The 17,359-nt window shown below is 45.4% G+C and overlaps 1 protein-coding gene across 6 annotated transcripts in view; it reads left to right on the forward strand.

The window, feature by feature from the left end:
- Nucleotides 1–4: 4 nt before the first annotated feature.
- LOC132908156 (proton channel OtopLc) overlaps nucleotides 5–17,359 on the forward strand; it is a 34,104-nt gene continuing 16,749 nt past the window's right edge. Inside the window, exons 1-3 of one of the 6 annotated variants that reach the window (XM_060961859.1) lie at nucleotides 5–131; nucleotides 13,021–13,253; nucleotides 14,059–14,201. In XM_060961859.1, the coding sequence (XP_060817842.1) occupies nucleotides 13,047–13,253; nucleotides 14,059–14,201 (350 nt within the window). In that variant the 5' untranslated portion in view covers nucleotides 5–131; nucleotides 13,021–13,046. Of the gene's footprint in view, nucleotides 132–2,429; nucleotides 2,673–8,214; nucleotides 8,780–12,319; nucleotides 12,354–12,433; nucleotides 12,513–13,020; nucleotides 13,254–14,058; nucleotides 14,202–17,359 lie in introns of those variants that run through there. The other 5 variants (XM_060961858.1, XM_060961855.1, XM_060961857.1 and 2 more) reach the window with 5 other exon arrangements.

A 17,359-nucleotide genomic window follows, 5' to 3' on the forward strand; every position in this document is an offset into this window, starting at 1 on the left:
ACCACGAGAAGGGAGAACGTGATTGCAAGATAGAATTCGCGGGAAGATAGAATACGGGGGTGAAAACTGAATCGGGCCATCTCCGCGACTCATGGCGTTCTACGAGCGCATCGTTGTTGCTTAATGGACGGGTGAGTACGCTTCGCGTAAGAGCACGTTGAGTGGCTTTTTTGATTACGCTGTTTCTCCCTTGCTTACCTCGTTCGCGCGCGTGCCTGTTTTCTATTTGCCTGGATATCTAGTTTCGTCTTGAATGACCGTCTAACACGGTTTACTTGTCAGCCGAAGATCGTGTAAATCAGAGAAGACAATGGTAGGTACAATCGCCTTTTCTGTTTTTGTATCGAGACGTTCGTCGATGAAAGACACGGAAAACGAATCTTGGTTCATTGAGCAAACGCCGATGAACGAAACGCGACCGTAAATTTTTCCCGCGCTCCTCTATCTAATGACGCACTCTATAAGTTGTTCGGAGAAACGCTCAGCATGTTGCAGCAACGCTCGTTTATTTGACGTCTCTGCGCGAAGATTCCAACAAACTGGATTTTGAAGAAATTAATGAACTGCATATATAATTGTCGTTCCTAACCTTAATTACGGGCAGAAACTCGAATCGCATTACAAATGCTTTATGGCGGACGCGATCATGGCCAATTAGAGAATTTATGGCTTGGCCATATCGGTTGCGGAAGGCGCGAATACGACGCGTTAAAAAAAGAAAAAAGGAAATAAACGACGCGAATTTCGATTCCGCGACGCTTTCGCGGTCAACGACTTTTCACAGCAAAACAATTTCCACGCGAGCTTTATCGATCTCCAAGCTAGTCGCGTGTAACGGACGCATCAGGTACCGGCGTAAGTACATAACAGGCGGGATAATAGCATCGGAAGTCGAGCTATTTACTTGCGTAACACTGTTCGATTAGGTTCTGCTAATCGATAAACGAACGTGACAGACAGATCCGCCTTAATTAGCGTCTCTAACGCGTCTTAACGATTGATCGTTTCTGCTTTCCAGCAGGACCATTGCCTCCACTTTTTCATCGATTCTCAGTGCACATTTCTATCATACAGAAAATTGTAAAATATTTTCAGAAAGTTTCAGTCGCGCTTAATTTCGATTTTTTCAAAGCGTACATTTTTCGGATTAAATGTTCTGTGGGATGCGTGCAATCTTCGTGAAAGAAGCTCGTAATCGATAGCGACCAATTAACGTGTTCCCGCCATTAAAAGCTCCCGTTGTGGCGAAAAAGCCGCGAACTCGAAATCTGTCGACCTTCCGGTACCGTCAACGATTTAGGAGCCAAAAATCGAGTCAAGGTCCGACAAATAAAAACCACGGTCTCGTTCGAATACGTACGCGAAATTGGATGTGTGTATGTGTGCACGCGTATGTACCGGGTGTCTAGGTTCATCGGGCCGTGGCATTGAACCGTTGTGCTGAGGTCGGTGGAGAAGTTGGACGAGGGGCTGAAAATGTAATGTGGGAAGGGATGGCCGACCTGCCGCGAACACACATTCTTCTTTCTTTTGAACGGTCGTAAAATATCCTCGTATAAAACTCGAAAGAAAATTCTTAAAAATTGCCAAAAGCGAATTAGTTATTTCGCGAAAGATTAATAAAGAACCAGAGATTTTAGAAATTCTGAGCTTCCAAAATTTAAGAATTTATGATCTTTTAAAATTATACATCTTAGTGACATTTTTCTCTGAATTTCATTTTTTCGTTTCATTTTTCTCGTGTTTGCATAAATCGTTAGGTGTCAATTGTAACAGCTTTGATACGACCTAGGGCCAGATACAGATGCGTCTAATCCGACACGACGTTCTTTTCGCTTCGAGTCGAAGACTTGGATGACAAAGGCACCTACTCGGTGACGACCGACACACATCAAAGAATCTTGTCGCACAGAAGGACGCTTTGCAGTGTTCGAGATTAAAGTCGCGAAAGGAAAAAATGTTCTGGAGTTTCTCCTGGGAACTGCGTCCCCCCGAGAACAACGACGACGCGAATTTCCAGACTGGAAATTCCCCTTAACAATTCGTACCTCGATTCGACACGAGCTAATAGATAGAACGCTTGTGTCTCGTGTTACAACGCGAATCACAAGAATTCAACGTGACAACGAGAACACGAATCTCGACGATGGCAGAAGCGATTCGTTTCGCTTTCTAAAATTTGTCAGACGTATTCGTAATATTTTACTAGCGTAACGCGGAAATATTCGATAGAAGTGCATGTACCGATCGATGGTGCAAAATTTCGTGGACGCGGGAAGCGTGAAGCGACAAGAGCCGAGGGGAAGCCACGATTCGCGAAGAGAAAGGAGCCAAGTATCGGGCGCCCATCATAAAACCACGATTATTCGCGTTCGAGCCGCCAATCGCGACGCGAGTGCCTCGCTACGCGGCTCACAATTACGAGATTCGCGTTTCGAGAGGGCTGACGTCGGGGAAGTCGGATGAAAAGTTGCTCGTGCTTCGACGCGCAGTATCTAGGTGATAATTTCAAGGAAAATCAGAAAAAGCGTTTCTCAGTGAAAATTCTTAGACCGTCAGTGAGCGAAAGTTTAATCGCGTGGCTTCATCAAGGAGCAAGTTTTCACAGTGAATATTTTTCCATTGGTTTTTTTTTTTTTTTTTGTGAAACGAGATCGAAATTCGTTATGGAGGTAAGAAACTAATAATAATAGTAGAGTCGCGGAATATTGTAACATCCTCAAGGACATACAGATCTTTAACTTAACATTATTTTCCGAAGGCAACGATTAAACAGAAGATCTCAGTGATTTGTTATACGAAAATCTGAACTTTTAACTTGAGAATATTCCGTCAAAAGTACACGTTCTTTCTCGGTCGCGACGCTTTCCGCGATCTGGTGAAAACTCGTACTAGTTGCGTTCGTCGTCGCGCGAGAACCACTCGGATAAACCCACGGTAATAGATCCGTCGTAATAGAATTTTTTCCCAAGACGAACGTGGGATCTGATCGAATGTCATCTCCTATTTCACAACCTCGTCGGTTCTCCGCGACGATCTCGCAACTGGTCTAAACATTCGTTTGTTGGAATATCGAGCGAACTAGCAAACGTACGGAAAACTCAGCGACCGTTGTTCCCGATTGCAGCGTACCATCCATCTCAACGACCCAGTTTTTTCCCTTCAAACTTCTCTCTCTTCGACACATTTTTTTCCATCCCATTTTCCCCTTGCTGTATTTTTTTTTTTTTTTTTTTCTCTTCCGAGCACCGCGTCATATTCGCCGTTTCGTCGAACCGACAGAAAATACCGAGAAGCGCGGAAAGCGGATAATATCGGACGGGAAGAACAATGGCGGTTGTAATCATCGTAACTACTGCGATTATTATCTTGGGAGCGCGATACCGCTCTGCCACAATATCGGCGTCCCAAAGCCGCTCAACATCGGTGCCTGAATTTACGACCGTTAATGCTGTAGTCAAAAGAGCGAGAATAGCGAAGAATGGCATTTCGAATCGTCAAACGGCAACGCGAACCGAATAGTCGGACGATCCTCTTTTTCCGTAGAAAGGAGCACCGATGAAAGGAAACCGAACGCTTTTGATTCGATTAAAGGTAAATTGGATTGAATGAACTCGTAACCCGAATAAAAGTACAATGTTTTGCTTCCATTGGAATCGCGAAACAATAGGCGTGCACGATTCTCTGATTCGTAACAGTATATAGACGCGCTATTGCTTAGTCCATTTTCCTGGAAGCAACCGTGCTGTCGCAAGTGCAATTCTACTACATCTTATCTTGAATCATCAAATTTTACATTCAACAAAGGAAGACATTCCGTTACTTTCTTCGAATTCTACAAATCCTGAAATTTTTCTATCTCTATCTCGATCTTATTTGAAGGAACAAGAAGACCTCTGACGCATCAGGAAAATTTTCAAACGAGAAATCACGCGTGTCGATAGCAATTGTTTTATATTTGATCGATGCTTGTGATATTCCTTAACCGCGGAGAAATATAATTGCTCCGACCTAACACGAATTTTTGTTCAGTGTCAGAGATCTCTTTATTCCATAACTGTAGATTAAACCTTTCTCTGTTCAAAGTAAAAGTGTGCAAAAATTCCATTCGTCTCGAAATCTCCTACTTTTATTTTAAAAGTTCGATTCGAAAGAGGCCACGGTTCATCCAGGTTCCTCTGTTTTATAAATTATATTCCATCGTACGTCTTCGCATCCTTTTGTCGTTGCGTATCGTATTGATATATTTCCTTTCAGGAAAATCTGTTCTTTTTCGCACGTGTAATTCGATGCAGAAGAGCGAACCGCTTTGCTCATCCCTCAACGACGACGATAACAATATCCAGAATTCAAGTCCGGACAGACCACGGTTTACGCAGTTTCATGCGCGAATCTCGAATTGGTCCCGGGTGCGGAGGTTCGGTCGAGCGAGGTCGCGGTATCTCGTCGGTGGCGCGGTTGGGTCGATGGACGGTACGTAGGCGTCGCGACGCCGGCGCCGGTACGAAGCTCACAGGTGGTCGCCATGCAGTCTGGCCGTGTTTCGTGTCGGATACCGCGGCAGCAGCTCGGCGTGACGGTTTTTCGAGGTTCACGACCGGCCGACCGAATCGATCCACCGCCTCCGCTGCCGCTTCCGGCGTCCGATTGTTGTGACGCCGCGTATCGCGCCGGGAACCACGCCGCTGCCGGCTTCCAGGCCTCCTTGTCCTCGACGACCTCCACCAACAGGACCACCGTAAGCCTCCCTCTTCGTGTTCGACCTTAGACAAGGCTCGTGATCCTTTCCCTTCCCCTAACCCTACTATGGCACCGACTTGCGTAAAAGCTGCCGCGAGAACGTGTGTTCGAAAAGCGGACAAGTTCGATAAGGTAGAGGAAAGCTGGATAGGACATTATCTGGAGATTAAATCCGATAGAATCGCGTTCGAGAGAGACGAGCATGGAGTATGAGATATCGATAATGACATGTCGAGGGTGGTATACAGGAACATAGTAGTTGACAGGCTGGTTTACGTGCTACTTCTCACGAGTGGACGTTTCTCTTACGACGATATAAAATAGGAGAGTGGTAAAATTTGGGGAGATGCTGCGAAGGGTGGTGCGTCCTAACCTATTTCGAGTCTCTTAACCTATACCTCGCTCGTTCGATCTGTCGTAAATAAGGAACTGTTTTTTTCCAGAGACTCGGGTAGCTAGAAAATTATACTAAAAAGAGAGAACTATACTTGAAAAAAAAAAAAAAAAAAAAAAACAGGCGAGTTTAGAGTGACTGGTAATTTCCTTTGGATAAAGAAACGAGTGAATCGAGCGCAAACAGTTCTATCAAGATACCGCTATTGGCGGTTTCTACCGACGAGATAGAGATACAGAAAGAGAATATTAGAGCGGTAAATCAAGAAGAGGGAAAAGATAGAATATACCAAAAGCAGCAGCCTATGGAGCCGAAATACTCAGGACTCGGTCGATATTTTCCGAGAACGTCGAAGGGGCGGGCATATCGATCAGGTTCGAGGGCGCGAGTACGGGCGGAGCCGGCGCGATAACCTCGCGATGTTTTTGTTTCTCCGAAACTACCGTACTACATATCTGTGACCGTACATTCTCGTATGGACTGCTCATTGAGATCCCTCGCTGCCTTCCAACCCGATACGTGTTGCTCGGCTGACATCACGCCAATCCCTATACACACACACACGGACTCTCTGCGCGAATCAATTCTCTTCCCGAAGATTGTCGATTCTCTTCCACGCGTCATTCATTATTCGCCAAACTATCGTTTCTCAAAACACTACTTTTTCCATCCCCTTTTTCATCGGATAACACCGTAAGCAGAATTTTCGCAAAATTTGTACGTTTTCCGGACACAGAATCGCGTTGTCAGCGAAACGTGGAGGAATTTAAGAGGCTGGAATTCGATGAACGCGAGAACGAATGTCGGAAGCCGAGAAACGACAGGATCTTGACGCGCGGCGCGATTGCATAGGAGGGCGTGCTTCATTTTTAATTACATGCCCACTTTGTTCCCCTCGACGTTGCAACTTCTCGCCGCTTGGCAATTGCTGGCTTCCGTAGCCGCGAACATCCGACCGAGCTCGAACAACGAACTTTCACTCGCGATTCGTTGCCACGGCGAATTAAAAGGACGCGGATTCGTAAAAACGTGCGACGGATGCACACAGCTGGCGCGCTTCGGTGATCTCGCAGTTTAAATGAAATGCGCCAGTAAGAAACTGGGTTAGCCGCTCGCTGGAGTCGAGTTCCATTTCTGTGTTCAACGACGCGCATTTATATCGCGCGCAGGCTATCGCGGACGGCCGCGAAAGAAAACAAAGTTTGCGTGAAAACTTGAGCGGACGAACGTCTTACATCGGTGGCAAGGAAATAATCGTTGACAGCGAAGAAAGGCTGGCTCGTAATTGCATCCTTACAATATCGCTGCCGCTTGTTTTCAAGGGGAGATATACTTCCGCGATTAGCCTCCACGACCCCTTTCAGTCCTGACGTTAATTCTCCACTTCGTGTCGTTACCTCGTATCTCGATGCGTTAAGAATCGAGTAATCGGTGCCCGGTGAAACAACCAGGAATAATTAAAATTACTCGCGATAGAGCGTGTCACTGTGGCAGCTCGATTAGAGAGAAAGAGCATCGAGCTCGTCGGTTCGTTTCAAATCCGCCATTTCCAGGAAGTTGTTCGCGAAGAAAGCTCGTTTATCGCGCGCTTTCAAATATGGAGGAGAGCTTATTCCGGGTCGACGATTTTCGATGTGTCCTCGGCGCTTTATCGCTAGACGTTTGTACACGAAGGGGGAAACAGACGAGGCCAGAGTCAGGGGTTGAGGGCTCCAGTCGATGCGCGAAATTGAATCGAAAAGCTGTGGAAGCGAAAGGTTCTCTCTCGAGCTCGAAACAAAACGTTCAAACAAATCGCGACGAAACGAGAGCACGGAGGGAATATTAATAAACGAGAACAAGACGGAGGAAAAAGGAATATCGAGGCTCGTTCTGGGAAGAGCTGCACGGGCTATCGATATTTCAAATGCGAGAGCTCGGGCACAGAAAGAAAGCACAGTTAGCTTTGAGTATCGTGGAAAGAAGAAATTAATTAGGCATCAACCGACGATATTAGCGATTTACACGGAACTCTTTAGTCGTTCGACAATATGGTAATTGGCAAACCACGTTTCTAGAATTCCATCGAGAGTACGACGACGGTCTCGATGATGGTTTTATAATCGAGAATATATTAGCCGGTTCTATCGATCGATCGATATCGGCCTAGCGATTTCTTCCGGTCTTAGAGGTTCTAAACGACCATCGAGTTCGATCCATTACAGTATTCGGATCGACGATGAGGTAACTCCAAAGAAAGAGCACGATCAGTGATACGGAGCTTGGACCGAAAGGAACGCTATTCCGGGACGCATTCGGGATCTTTGATCTGTGTGCACACGCTTAAAGGATTTACGTGACCTGCAGGGACTCGAAGAGTCTGTGATTGTACGTACGTCGACGGTGCACCAGCCGGATTGAACGCGTCGCCCTCGAGCAATTCCAGAGGGTGTTCGTTAATCTGGCTACGATTGAAAGCGCGGATAGGATTCGATATTCGAAAGAACGTGAGGCGAAAATATGGAGCATAGTCACGGAAGGAAAAAAGACAGGATGAAAAAAGAAAAGAGAGAGAGAGAGAGAGAGAGAGTTAGAGAGACAGAGCGGATGACCCGGAAGGAACGAAGCGTCATCGATCCGTTGACTCTAATAAAATACGCGTCATTTTGTCGATTCTGAACGTTAACGCGAACCAGAGGGCACCCGTCGGGATGAGAAACAAAAGGGAGCCGTGGAAAAAACTGATATCCATCGCGCACGCGAATTGTTCTCAGATCTGAAAAGCGACAAGAGAGTAAATTAAGTCTCCTATCCCGGTGTTCCATTAGCGGTGCTAACGTGGATCGATGACGAAGAGGGGGATACTAACGGGGGTGGGGTTGGTGAACGCGTTCGCTGACAAGAGAAGATCTGTAATAGCGATCGGTGAATCGCGTAGAATGGCGGAATGGCCGGCGAACGTTCTGGCGGCCGGTATCGGCGTCGACGCCGTCGTCGGGCTCACGAGCGAGCAAGCGTCGTTCGAAGGCAGGTACGAAGGAAGGGGGAAACAAGGTAGCGTGGGAAGAGGCAGGTAGGGGGTATGTGGCAAAAGGCAGAAATAATTCCACATTTGCCGAGCTGGCTCGCACGTGTCACACGCCTAAGACCCGCACACGTACGCACACGTGTCCTTTTCCGTTTCGTTCGCCACACGTGAATAGACAGAGAGACACATACCACGCCGACTGCCGAAACGGGAACGAAGGCGGACAATCAGAGCGAACTGGAGGTGGAAAAGGAACGACGGAGGAGCCAGCACGTACGGAGAGGATAGGGGGGAAAAAGAGAGATAAGGATAGTGCGCGGCAAATAAAGGGGGAGGAAAAATATATAGGAAGGAGAAGGAACAGTGATAGCCGACCCCCGAGGATCGTGATTAAAGCTTGTGACGCCGACGAACCGCGGATTTCTAAATATATAGCCGGCGATGTGCAAGAATAGGAGGCAAGCAGCACGACTCGCGATCGCGTCTCGAGAGAGAACGAATGGAACGTGAGCTTGCAGTGGGCACCGCGACGCCGCGGCGTCACCCGGACGCGCGTTCGGATAGGTCAGTTATCGGGGAACAAACTAGCTGCCGGCGGGTTCGCGTTAGAATCCTGTATCAGCCTTACTCGCACACAGGTAACCAAGGATTTTCCGATTACTTTACTTCTCTATATTCCTTTTTAACTCCTCCTCGCCTTCTTTGTTTATATCGCACCAGCATCAATTCTCCCTCAAAGCTCGATCACCTTTTCCCCGCTGATTTACCAACGAGCGGCCTAAAATTGATCGCGAGTGTCCTCAGTGTCGACTAGCACCGCGTTTTCTCGCGCTCGTTCCACCCCTTCTATGCTTGCTCTAACCGAACCGATTATTCCATTTAACCGTTGCTGCACTTGTTGAATTCCCCCTTGTACGATTCAACACTACGTTCAAAGCGGCGGCTCGTACTCGCGATACGCGTCACGCCACCCCTTTAACTTTTCTTCCAACAAATTGATCGATTAGACCAACGATTCCGCTATCTACGTGTCATCCACTTCGCCCCTCGCTTCTTCCTTGTGTTATACGTTTAATCACGCTAACTAAACAAAAGACAGAAAATGGAAAAGACGAAGTATCTCTTGGTGACTCGAGTCTTTTTCTCGGCAGCTTCATCGTCCCCTTAGACTCTCCTTTGTTCCTTTCTCGAGATGCTGCCGTGTATTTACGCTGAGGTCGGTCGTTGCCACCCTTCCGCCAGTAGTATTTTCTTCTTCTTGCCCGCCTCTTCGTAGAGATAGCTCGCGATCGTGACTCGAGGTAGGTCAGTAACTGCAGCCTCGCTTTCACCACCCTCCTTCCCCCCTCTACCCTACTATCCACGTTTCTAGTTTCATTCAAGCGTTTGCCATTTTCCTGCTTTGCGAATCACCTTGAAATTTCATCGTCGCTGTACATACACCGAACGTAGTTTCCGTTCCATCTCGATTGAAATCACAGTCGGATCTCGATACAAATATAAACTTCTGCTAAACGTACGAAAATACCGGTGACAAGATCGCGATTCTACGAAAGAACGTTAGATTCGTAGCTGAAACGACGGATGCAAATCATGTCGAGAAAATGGTTTAGTATGCGCTCGACGGCTGCAAAGGCACGCTCGTAGCTGTAATTTATTCCTAGCTTGCGACAGCAAGCAAACATTTACACGTGGCGTTGTCAATGAACTAACAACCTCGATGAGTGTTCCTTCCTTACGACACTTCACTTCGTCTAATTTCTTCCACGCTGTATACCTGCAAATGAGCGATCTGAATCGTAACGATTGGTAATAACATCCGTTAGACTAAAAATAAGAGTGTCGTCAGGTTTCGTTTCGAGCGATCTTTCGAGAAGAAAAGCTACTTTAGAAAATCACGTAACGTCGAAACACTGGAGCGATCCGTGTCTTAAGTTTCCTGCTGAATAATATCTATTCTTCTCTCTATTTTTCTCTTTTTCTATATTAAATGATATTGTATTCCAAGCATTACGAGAGACGAGCTTTGTTCGACGAGCTCATTTATTATTCACGTTGGTGTCATCGGTTCCCTTAGCTGATATAAATAACTGCTTCCGTTAACTTCACGCACAACAACGTTCGATAATCGATAATTTTTCCCTATGAAAATCTGTGCTGGCAACACCGTAGGGTAAATATAGACGAATGAGAATTCGTAGGCGAGAATTCGTTGACTTTAACATGTAATTTTAGTCCGTTTCTTTTTAAAAATAATGGCAGACATTTGAATACAGGTACAAGAAGAGTTCACACATACATACGTATATATAACGTAGATAGTTGAAAACAGTACAGCAACAAATGACCCAGTTAATCGCGCGATAGCCGAAGCAATCGACACCTTTTCGCGAAAACGAGATAACTGAGAAATCTGACTCGTCGAGTTCACGAAACGCTGCTACCTGTAAAACGCACAGCAACTCGTTCTTACGTAAACTCGCTACTCCCGCTAATTACCTGTGCTGCGTCGAGTGACCTATTTAACGGCGCGTTCGAGAATCGATAGCTTTTCGCCGGGAAACCGTGCCATTTCGATGCGAGCCGTAATTCGAACGCCGGGCAAACATTAAAAATTCATCCTCGACCGATATCTACTTTCTTCTGTTTGCCCTATCTGTTTGTCGTGTACCACTCATCCGTAAATTCCGATTTCGCTTCTAATTAGGAGAACCGTCGATTTAATATCGATTAAATCTTCGTTTTAAGAAAGAACTCTGTTAATAGATGTGGTTTCGAATAGTAAGCGAAACAATGGCTTGGAAATTATCGATATTAATCCTCGATTGGTATGGCATGGGTTTCATGATTAACAGATAATTACTAATTAAAAAATTAATTGAAATATGCCCGTTGGATTTTCAGTATAAAGTCTGCAAAGTAATTAAACTTCTCAGTGTAAAGTGTTAGAAGAGTAAGCGAATATTTTATGTTAACGTCTTAATAATTTTTCGAAAGCAGAACCCAAGAGTAACATAGTCCCAGAAGACAGCAGATAATTATTAATCGACAAATACGATAAAATTTGTACGTTTCATAATTAGGTTAGTAAATACAATATATTACGAGATGACGGAATATTGTCTTATCAATCTATTTAGAATCTTTAAGCTATCGCAATGACAAACTTCTCTTATTCGCGATAAATTACCGTCAGATAAATATTAGAACGTCCGAAAAATGTCTTTCTATCGCAAACGTGTTTTTTACAACAATGCACCTTCGTACGAACGCGAAACCAAGTCTGTGAAATGTCGCGGTGTTTATCTCGACAGAACAAAATGGATCGTACGTAATTCGACGAAATAATATAAAACAAAAAACGTTGTGCGTCTATTATTTCTTCATAAAACGAAAGAAACTTTTCGGACAACCTAATGCGACTAAACCCTTCAGAATCCGAATTGAAATTTTTCAACAGTTAGTCACCGAGGCCTGAGTACACCTTCTTCTTCGAAAGCGTCAATTATACATTTTTAAAATCTGATTTGCACTCAGCCCTTTATATAAAGTTCCTCGTACCTTATGTCATATTTTACTTATATAGTGTTATGGATACTATCGATTCTTAAACCAATTTGCAACGCTTGTACCTGTCAGTCATGTCACCAGCATCGTGCCAATTGAAATTTAACGCAATTGTATTCCAAATGAGGAAAAGTAAATAGAGAAACGATCTACGCTAAAATTCCAAAAAATGTAACGGACGATCGAGATCACCGTAACGTAATTAATGGAAAGTCCCGCTGGATACGGCTATTCCGTGCAGCGCCACTCGATGATAACGTAAAAAGAACTCGAGCAGGCTTCGATGCGTGTTCGATGGCTCTCATTCGTTTTCCCGTCTCGTGCTCATCAAGTTCCTCGAAGCGTGGCCGCGCGGAAAGATGAACGCACGTGACTAGCGGACCGCTCGATGGCCGATCGGCAGTGCCATGTTTGGCGATCTCTGCTATGGGGAGAGAGCATGTCGCGTACTCGGCGAGGATCAGACTTCCCCTTGAACCAGTGCCGATCCGATCGCGTTTACGCTATCGTCCCACGGCTCGATTGTCCCGGCCGATCGATCACGGCCTACTCTCGATTTCGCGCGATCGAGATCGTTCGAGTACTTGTTTTTCGTCGATCGAGTCCTTTTGCTCGACTGGCACGCGATGGACAACGTAACGTCGAGTAAGTTCAACGTTGAAGGTTAACGCTGGGGCGATTTCGTGAACCCTGAACTTCCAGTTCTCCTATCGATCCCTCCTGTATTAACGAGGAAGAATATGTGCTCGATATTCGCCGTCAGACGACTAGTCGTCGATGGAATGGAGAGAAGAGGGAGAAAAGGTAGATGATGTGTTAAGATGATCCTCTCGCAGAGTGTCCCTCTCAAAGAGTGCCACTGTTCGCGTAAATAAGCGAATCGTGTGGAAAAGGGGTGGTGCACGAGGTCGGAACAAATACGCGCTCGATGAAACTTAACGAGATGAAAAGGTTCTAATTTCAGAGGGATTGGCGGAGGCTGAGTGCGCGAGTGTCATTTCTTCGTCGCTCGATTCCATTGTACCGGACGTAACGGCCAAGCAGCCGTCGTTATACGACGATCTCGGGAATATCGATCGAATCGAAACTACCGGCCATGAAGGACCGGAAACGAGGACGAACGGTCGATTAATAGTTTTGATGCATTATTCACGAGGCGTATAATTAATGATATCCCTTGCGAAAGACACGATTGCCACGGCACGATCGGCCTATCGATGTCAACGTTATCGTTTACGATCGAGTTTAAAGCAAGCAACGAGCTTCCTCCTTGCTTCGTCTCTTAACCGGTCGATACCTGATTACTTTGCAGATCGACCGAAAAGTAACTCTGAAGAGATGCAGCGGTGTCCGTATCTGCACGAGATGAAGGAGCGCCTGCTCTCGCAGCCGACACCGACCGACAGCCTGGACATGGAGCGGGTCGACGGCACTCCTGTCAAGGAGCCCAATCTTCACAACGATTATCCTGCCCACGCCAACCCCGGAGTGATACCGGATCCTCCGGAAATGCCGCCTGATTCGCTCATCGGCACGGTCGTCAAGGTACGTCAACTTCACGGGCTTCCATCCAATTACCGGTCCAAGTCCAGTTTCACCTTACTTTCGAGATTACTTTCACTTTCTCGTTGATCGGGTTTCGTCAGAAGCAAACAGAGCTCGGTTAATTAATCGTTTAATCAATTATCGATATACCGTGTCAAGATTTCTTAAACCTGACATTACAAGTAGCTGTAACAAATAAGTTTCCACCGTGGTCCATTGAATTAGCTGTTTTACGTTTTACGTTCTATCATTTGCCTTCTAACTTTCTTTGGGACGATCTCTCAAAAGGGGATAGAGATTTGTCGTTTGTCGGGAAAAGAGATTTCGTCCAGTGAACCAGTTCTCTAATCGATCGTCCTATCTCGAGCATATGCATATATAATACGTCGCGAAACTATGCTTCCTGTCCAAGTCAAATATACCGGACGTTCGCTAGTAATCAGCAGATTGCTTCGTAGCAAATTATCGATCTTAGTTCTTTAACTTTTTAAATGCAGCTGATCCTCGTTAAATATCGTTGCTCGCTAATGTACGTAATTAATAATAGACTCTTCAAATACTTTAACCACTACGGGATATGCATCGACTCGAACCGAATATCTTACAGCTTCTGTATATGTTTTCAGATTGGTTTCAAATCCCATCATTAACATAATCTCGATAGTCGCGTCTATCGATAAAGTATCAACGAAATGTAAAGATATTTCGTACGACAGGCATAATATATTCATAGAAAAATACTTCTTCGAATACTTTCGTGAGCCGCTGTATAAAAATGCACCCGGGATTAATTCATTGGTTTTAGCTGAATTCAGACGGTTACGGTTCGCACACGTCACCGGCTCACGCGAGGCAACCCCTGGTGCCTCAGAACGCGAACAATCCACCCCTCTGCCTCACCCCCACGCATTCTGGCCCAGCGACTGGCACACTGCCAAAGAACGCAAAGTGAGTACATTCTTACAAGTACATTCTTGCGAGTGCATTCTTAAGATCGTCGAGGTGACGAAAGGCCTTCGCGAGGGCCTCGTTCCGCGCGACGTCTCGCCGAGACGCGACGGTTTTACGACGCGTTCGCGACTGTCGTCTAATTGCCTTTACATGCCTGCGGTACCATCCATGATTTCCTATAAACGCGTGCCTGCTCGTTCTCTTTGCGTTCTTCTCTTTTTTTCTTCTCTTTTCATTTTGCACGCGGACGTCCACGCACCGATAAAAATAGGACATTACGGAAACGTGCGTTGGTGGAAAAAATATCGATAGCCGCGTGAAGGAAGGTTAAATATAATCCACACGTGGCTCGAATAGTAATGGAACTAGCACGCTACCGATCATAAGTATCCGGACACTTTGGTCGTTTTGTAATAACACTGCGTGAATTTTACAAATTAATGATTGCCTGTTTTTCTGAACATCAGCAGATACTCTAGCTTCGAACTGTGTGTGTCGAATTAAACAAACCAATCTCCTCAACGTATTTGTATTATTTTTCTGTATTTAATATTATAACTTGGACAATTTTTCGATTTAAATTTTTCGATTACACATAGAGATTAGACGCATTGCTTACCATCTTTTCGCTGCCAAACTAGCAAATTAATTATCTATTAAGAATATAGGAATAATATAGTTTGCTGTTTACATGTTGTTATTTAGATAACATTGATTGTATTAACATCGATTTAAAGGACTCTTCTTGATTCGACTTGTAACCCGAAAATTAAGCAAAATGACAAAGAGTTCCTCAAGTAACCTTTATAAGGTTTGACAGATACAAACACGAATTTCATTACGTATAAGGTTTCAAAAGTCGATCTAATCCTTCTATAATACACTAGTACGCATAGCTAAGCTGATTATAAAGGATAAAATCATTGTTGTTTAATTTGTCTATAATCGTACGTACAATTAAATACACCTAATCGAAAATAAGAAAGAGTCCGAATACTTTTGAACAGTGCCGTAGGTGATTACAGACACGTGGAGGCATGTTAAGTTTCCAGTGCTTCCGCTAGCGCTAAACTGCTGATCATGATACCGACCATTTGACTGGCCGAAAATAACATTAGCCAACGTGGCTTAGCGTTTTACGACTTCGGTAACCAAAGTTTCATAGGGATATGGGCGTCTGCATGCTTAGCCGAGTGATATAGCAATCGTTTATTTCGGGAAGGATCGTATCGGCGTTTACAAAGGGAAATGGTTCACAGACCCGAGAAGCCATTGTAAACAAGCAATCTTTTGATTATAATAGAAGTGACGAGGATCTATACAGTTTCGCGTGAACCTGAATCGAAACTATGTTCGTTATTCGAATTTGTCAAGCGGCCGTATAATTTGCGTAAAGACACGACCGAAATTTGTGATCGACTGTCGTTGGTTCGACTGTTTCTCGAAATGGGAGCGATCGACGCGGCAAACTTGCATCGACTTTGAAAACAACGTGTTTCGATGGAAGACAAATGGGAGGAGGAGATTCCACAGTTTCGTTATCTGGCTCGTTGAACGTTTCGTTGTACGAGAGAACCACCTCCGCACGACCGATTGACCCTCGTTAATATGCACCGGTTAAAGAAGAACGCCATCTTGAAGCAGCCCTCGGGCGATGCAACGTGCATCCGAAGAAGGTAAGCTGCGTCGACGACCTCGAGGTGCACCGATCGGGCGCAAAAAACCGAGCGAACTTGCTCGAATTTCTTCAGAAGGATCGGATACTTCGGAGAAGAAAAAAGATTCACGGATAATTGAAAAATTTAAATAATGCCGCTGAAATCCAACAACCACGGGATTCGTTGCTGTCGCGACGATGAATTTCTGAAAGAAACGAAATTTCTAAAGTTTGGAAATTTTGAAACCCGTAGAGACGTTCCCTTTTAACAGCGGAGAAAGAGCGTTTAACATTTTTTGTAAATGTCTCGTAAACGGAGATGAAACACGATCGATCTGAATAGAAGCTTGCCTACGCGTTGCGAATAAATGAAAATTTTCAAAATTTGAAGGGGACGCGATTTCGGTGACCTTCTCCCTAGCTCTCATCCAGGGTTTAGTTCTAGAGACGCGGAATCGTGGCAGCACTGCCAGCGAGACTCGAAATCAATACTCGCTGTGCGTGAGTCTGGTCTGTCGCAATCCTTGCAACGCGATATTACAGCACGCAGAAAAATACTAGGGACACAGGTATTGCGTCGTATCGATGACCTGATTCCGATCATCTCTGGGAACGCGATCACCGCGCGTTACTCCACGTCCGGCGATCTTCTGCGGTCTTCCACCCTTAACGTTAGCTTCGTGTCGATCGAGGCAAGGGGGAGGGGGAAGAAAGAAAAGGAATAAAAAGGAAAATAAAAAAAAAACGGCACCATGGTCCCCTCTATCGCGTGACACGCCGCATCGCGATAATTCTCACGCGACCATTTGTACAGATTACCGCAATAGTCGAGGCTGATTGCGCGCTCGAGATTCTTCGCCAACGTACCTACGAGCAATACATTGCCGCACGGCTGAAAAACCTGTCCGACGAACGAGAGAAAAAGCAGGAAAACTATAATCGAGCTTGGCATTCGTGGATTCGATGGATGGTTGCCAAGTATTTCGATCATCGAGTCGGTCATCGACCCTTCGGAACCGGAAAAACAGACTTACGAAACATAACTTCGTGTAACAGAGGAACGAATCCTTTACCACGAAGTTGCCATAATCTCTTGTTACCATCGAACAATGCGCTTCAACCATTTACCAGAACTTTTCCGTTCTAACGTGAGATGAAGAAGAGAAGCAAGAAGACTACTTCTCGATAGGTATCTTGTATAAAAGACAAGTGGAACGATCAATAGACACAAAGCTGACGGCAATCATCGACGAGGCAGGAGATAATCTCCGATCGCAATCGTAATCAACGGTTGGTTCTAGTCAAGTCGGTACGAAAAGGGTCGTACTATGGAGAATTTTATGGTAGGGTAAGGTTACTGACCTCGGTGGTAGCGTTATCGAGCGGGTCAGTGGGTCGCAGAACCACAGAGCATATCACTCCCCTTCCCTCACCCCCGGCACCTCGCCAGCCCTCATCCAGATCTCCTACCTCTCACCGTTCCGGATCCTCCCGTGGG

This window comes from Bombus pascuorum, chromosome 6 (assembly GCF_905332965.1).
Source record: "Bombus pascuorum chromosome 6, iyBomPasc1.1, whole genome shotgun sequence".
NCBI classification, from domain to species: domain Eukaryota; kingdom Metazoa; phylum Arthropoda; class Insecta; order Hymenoptera; family Apidae; genus Bombus; species Bombus pascuorum.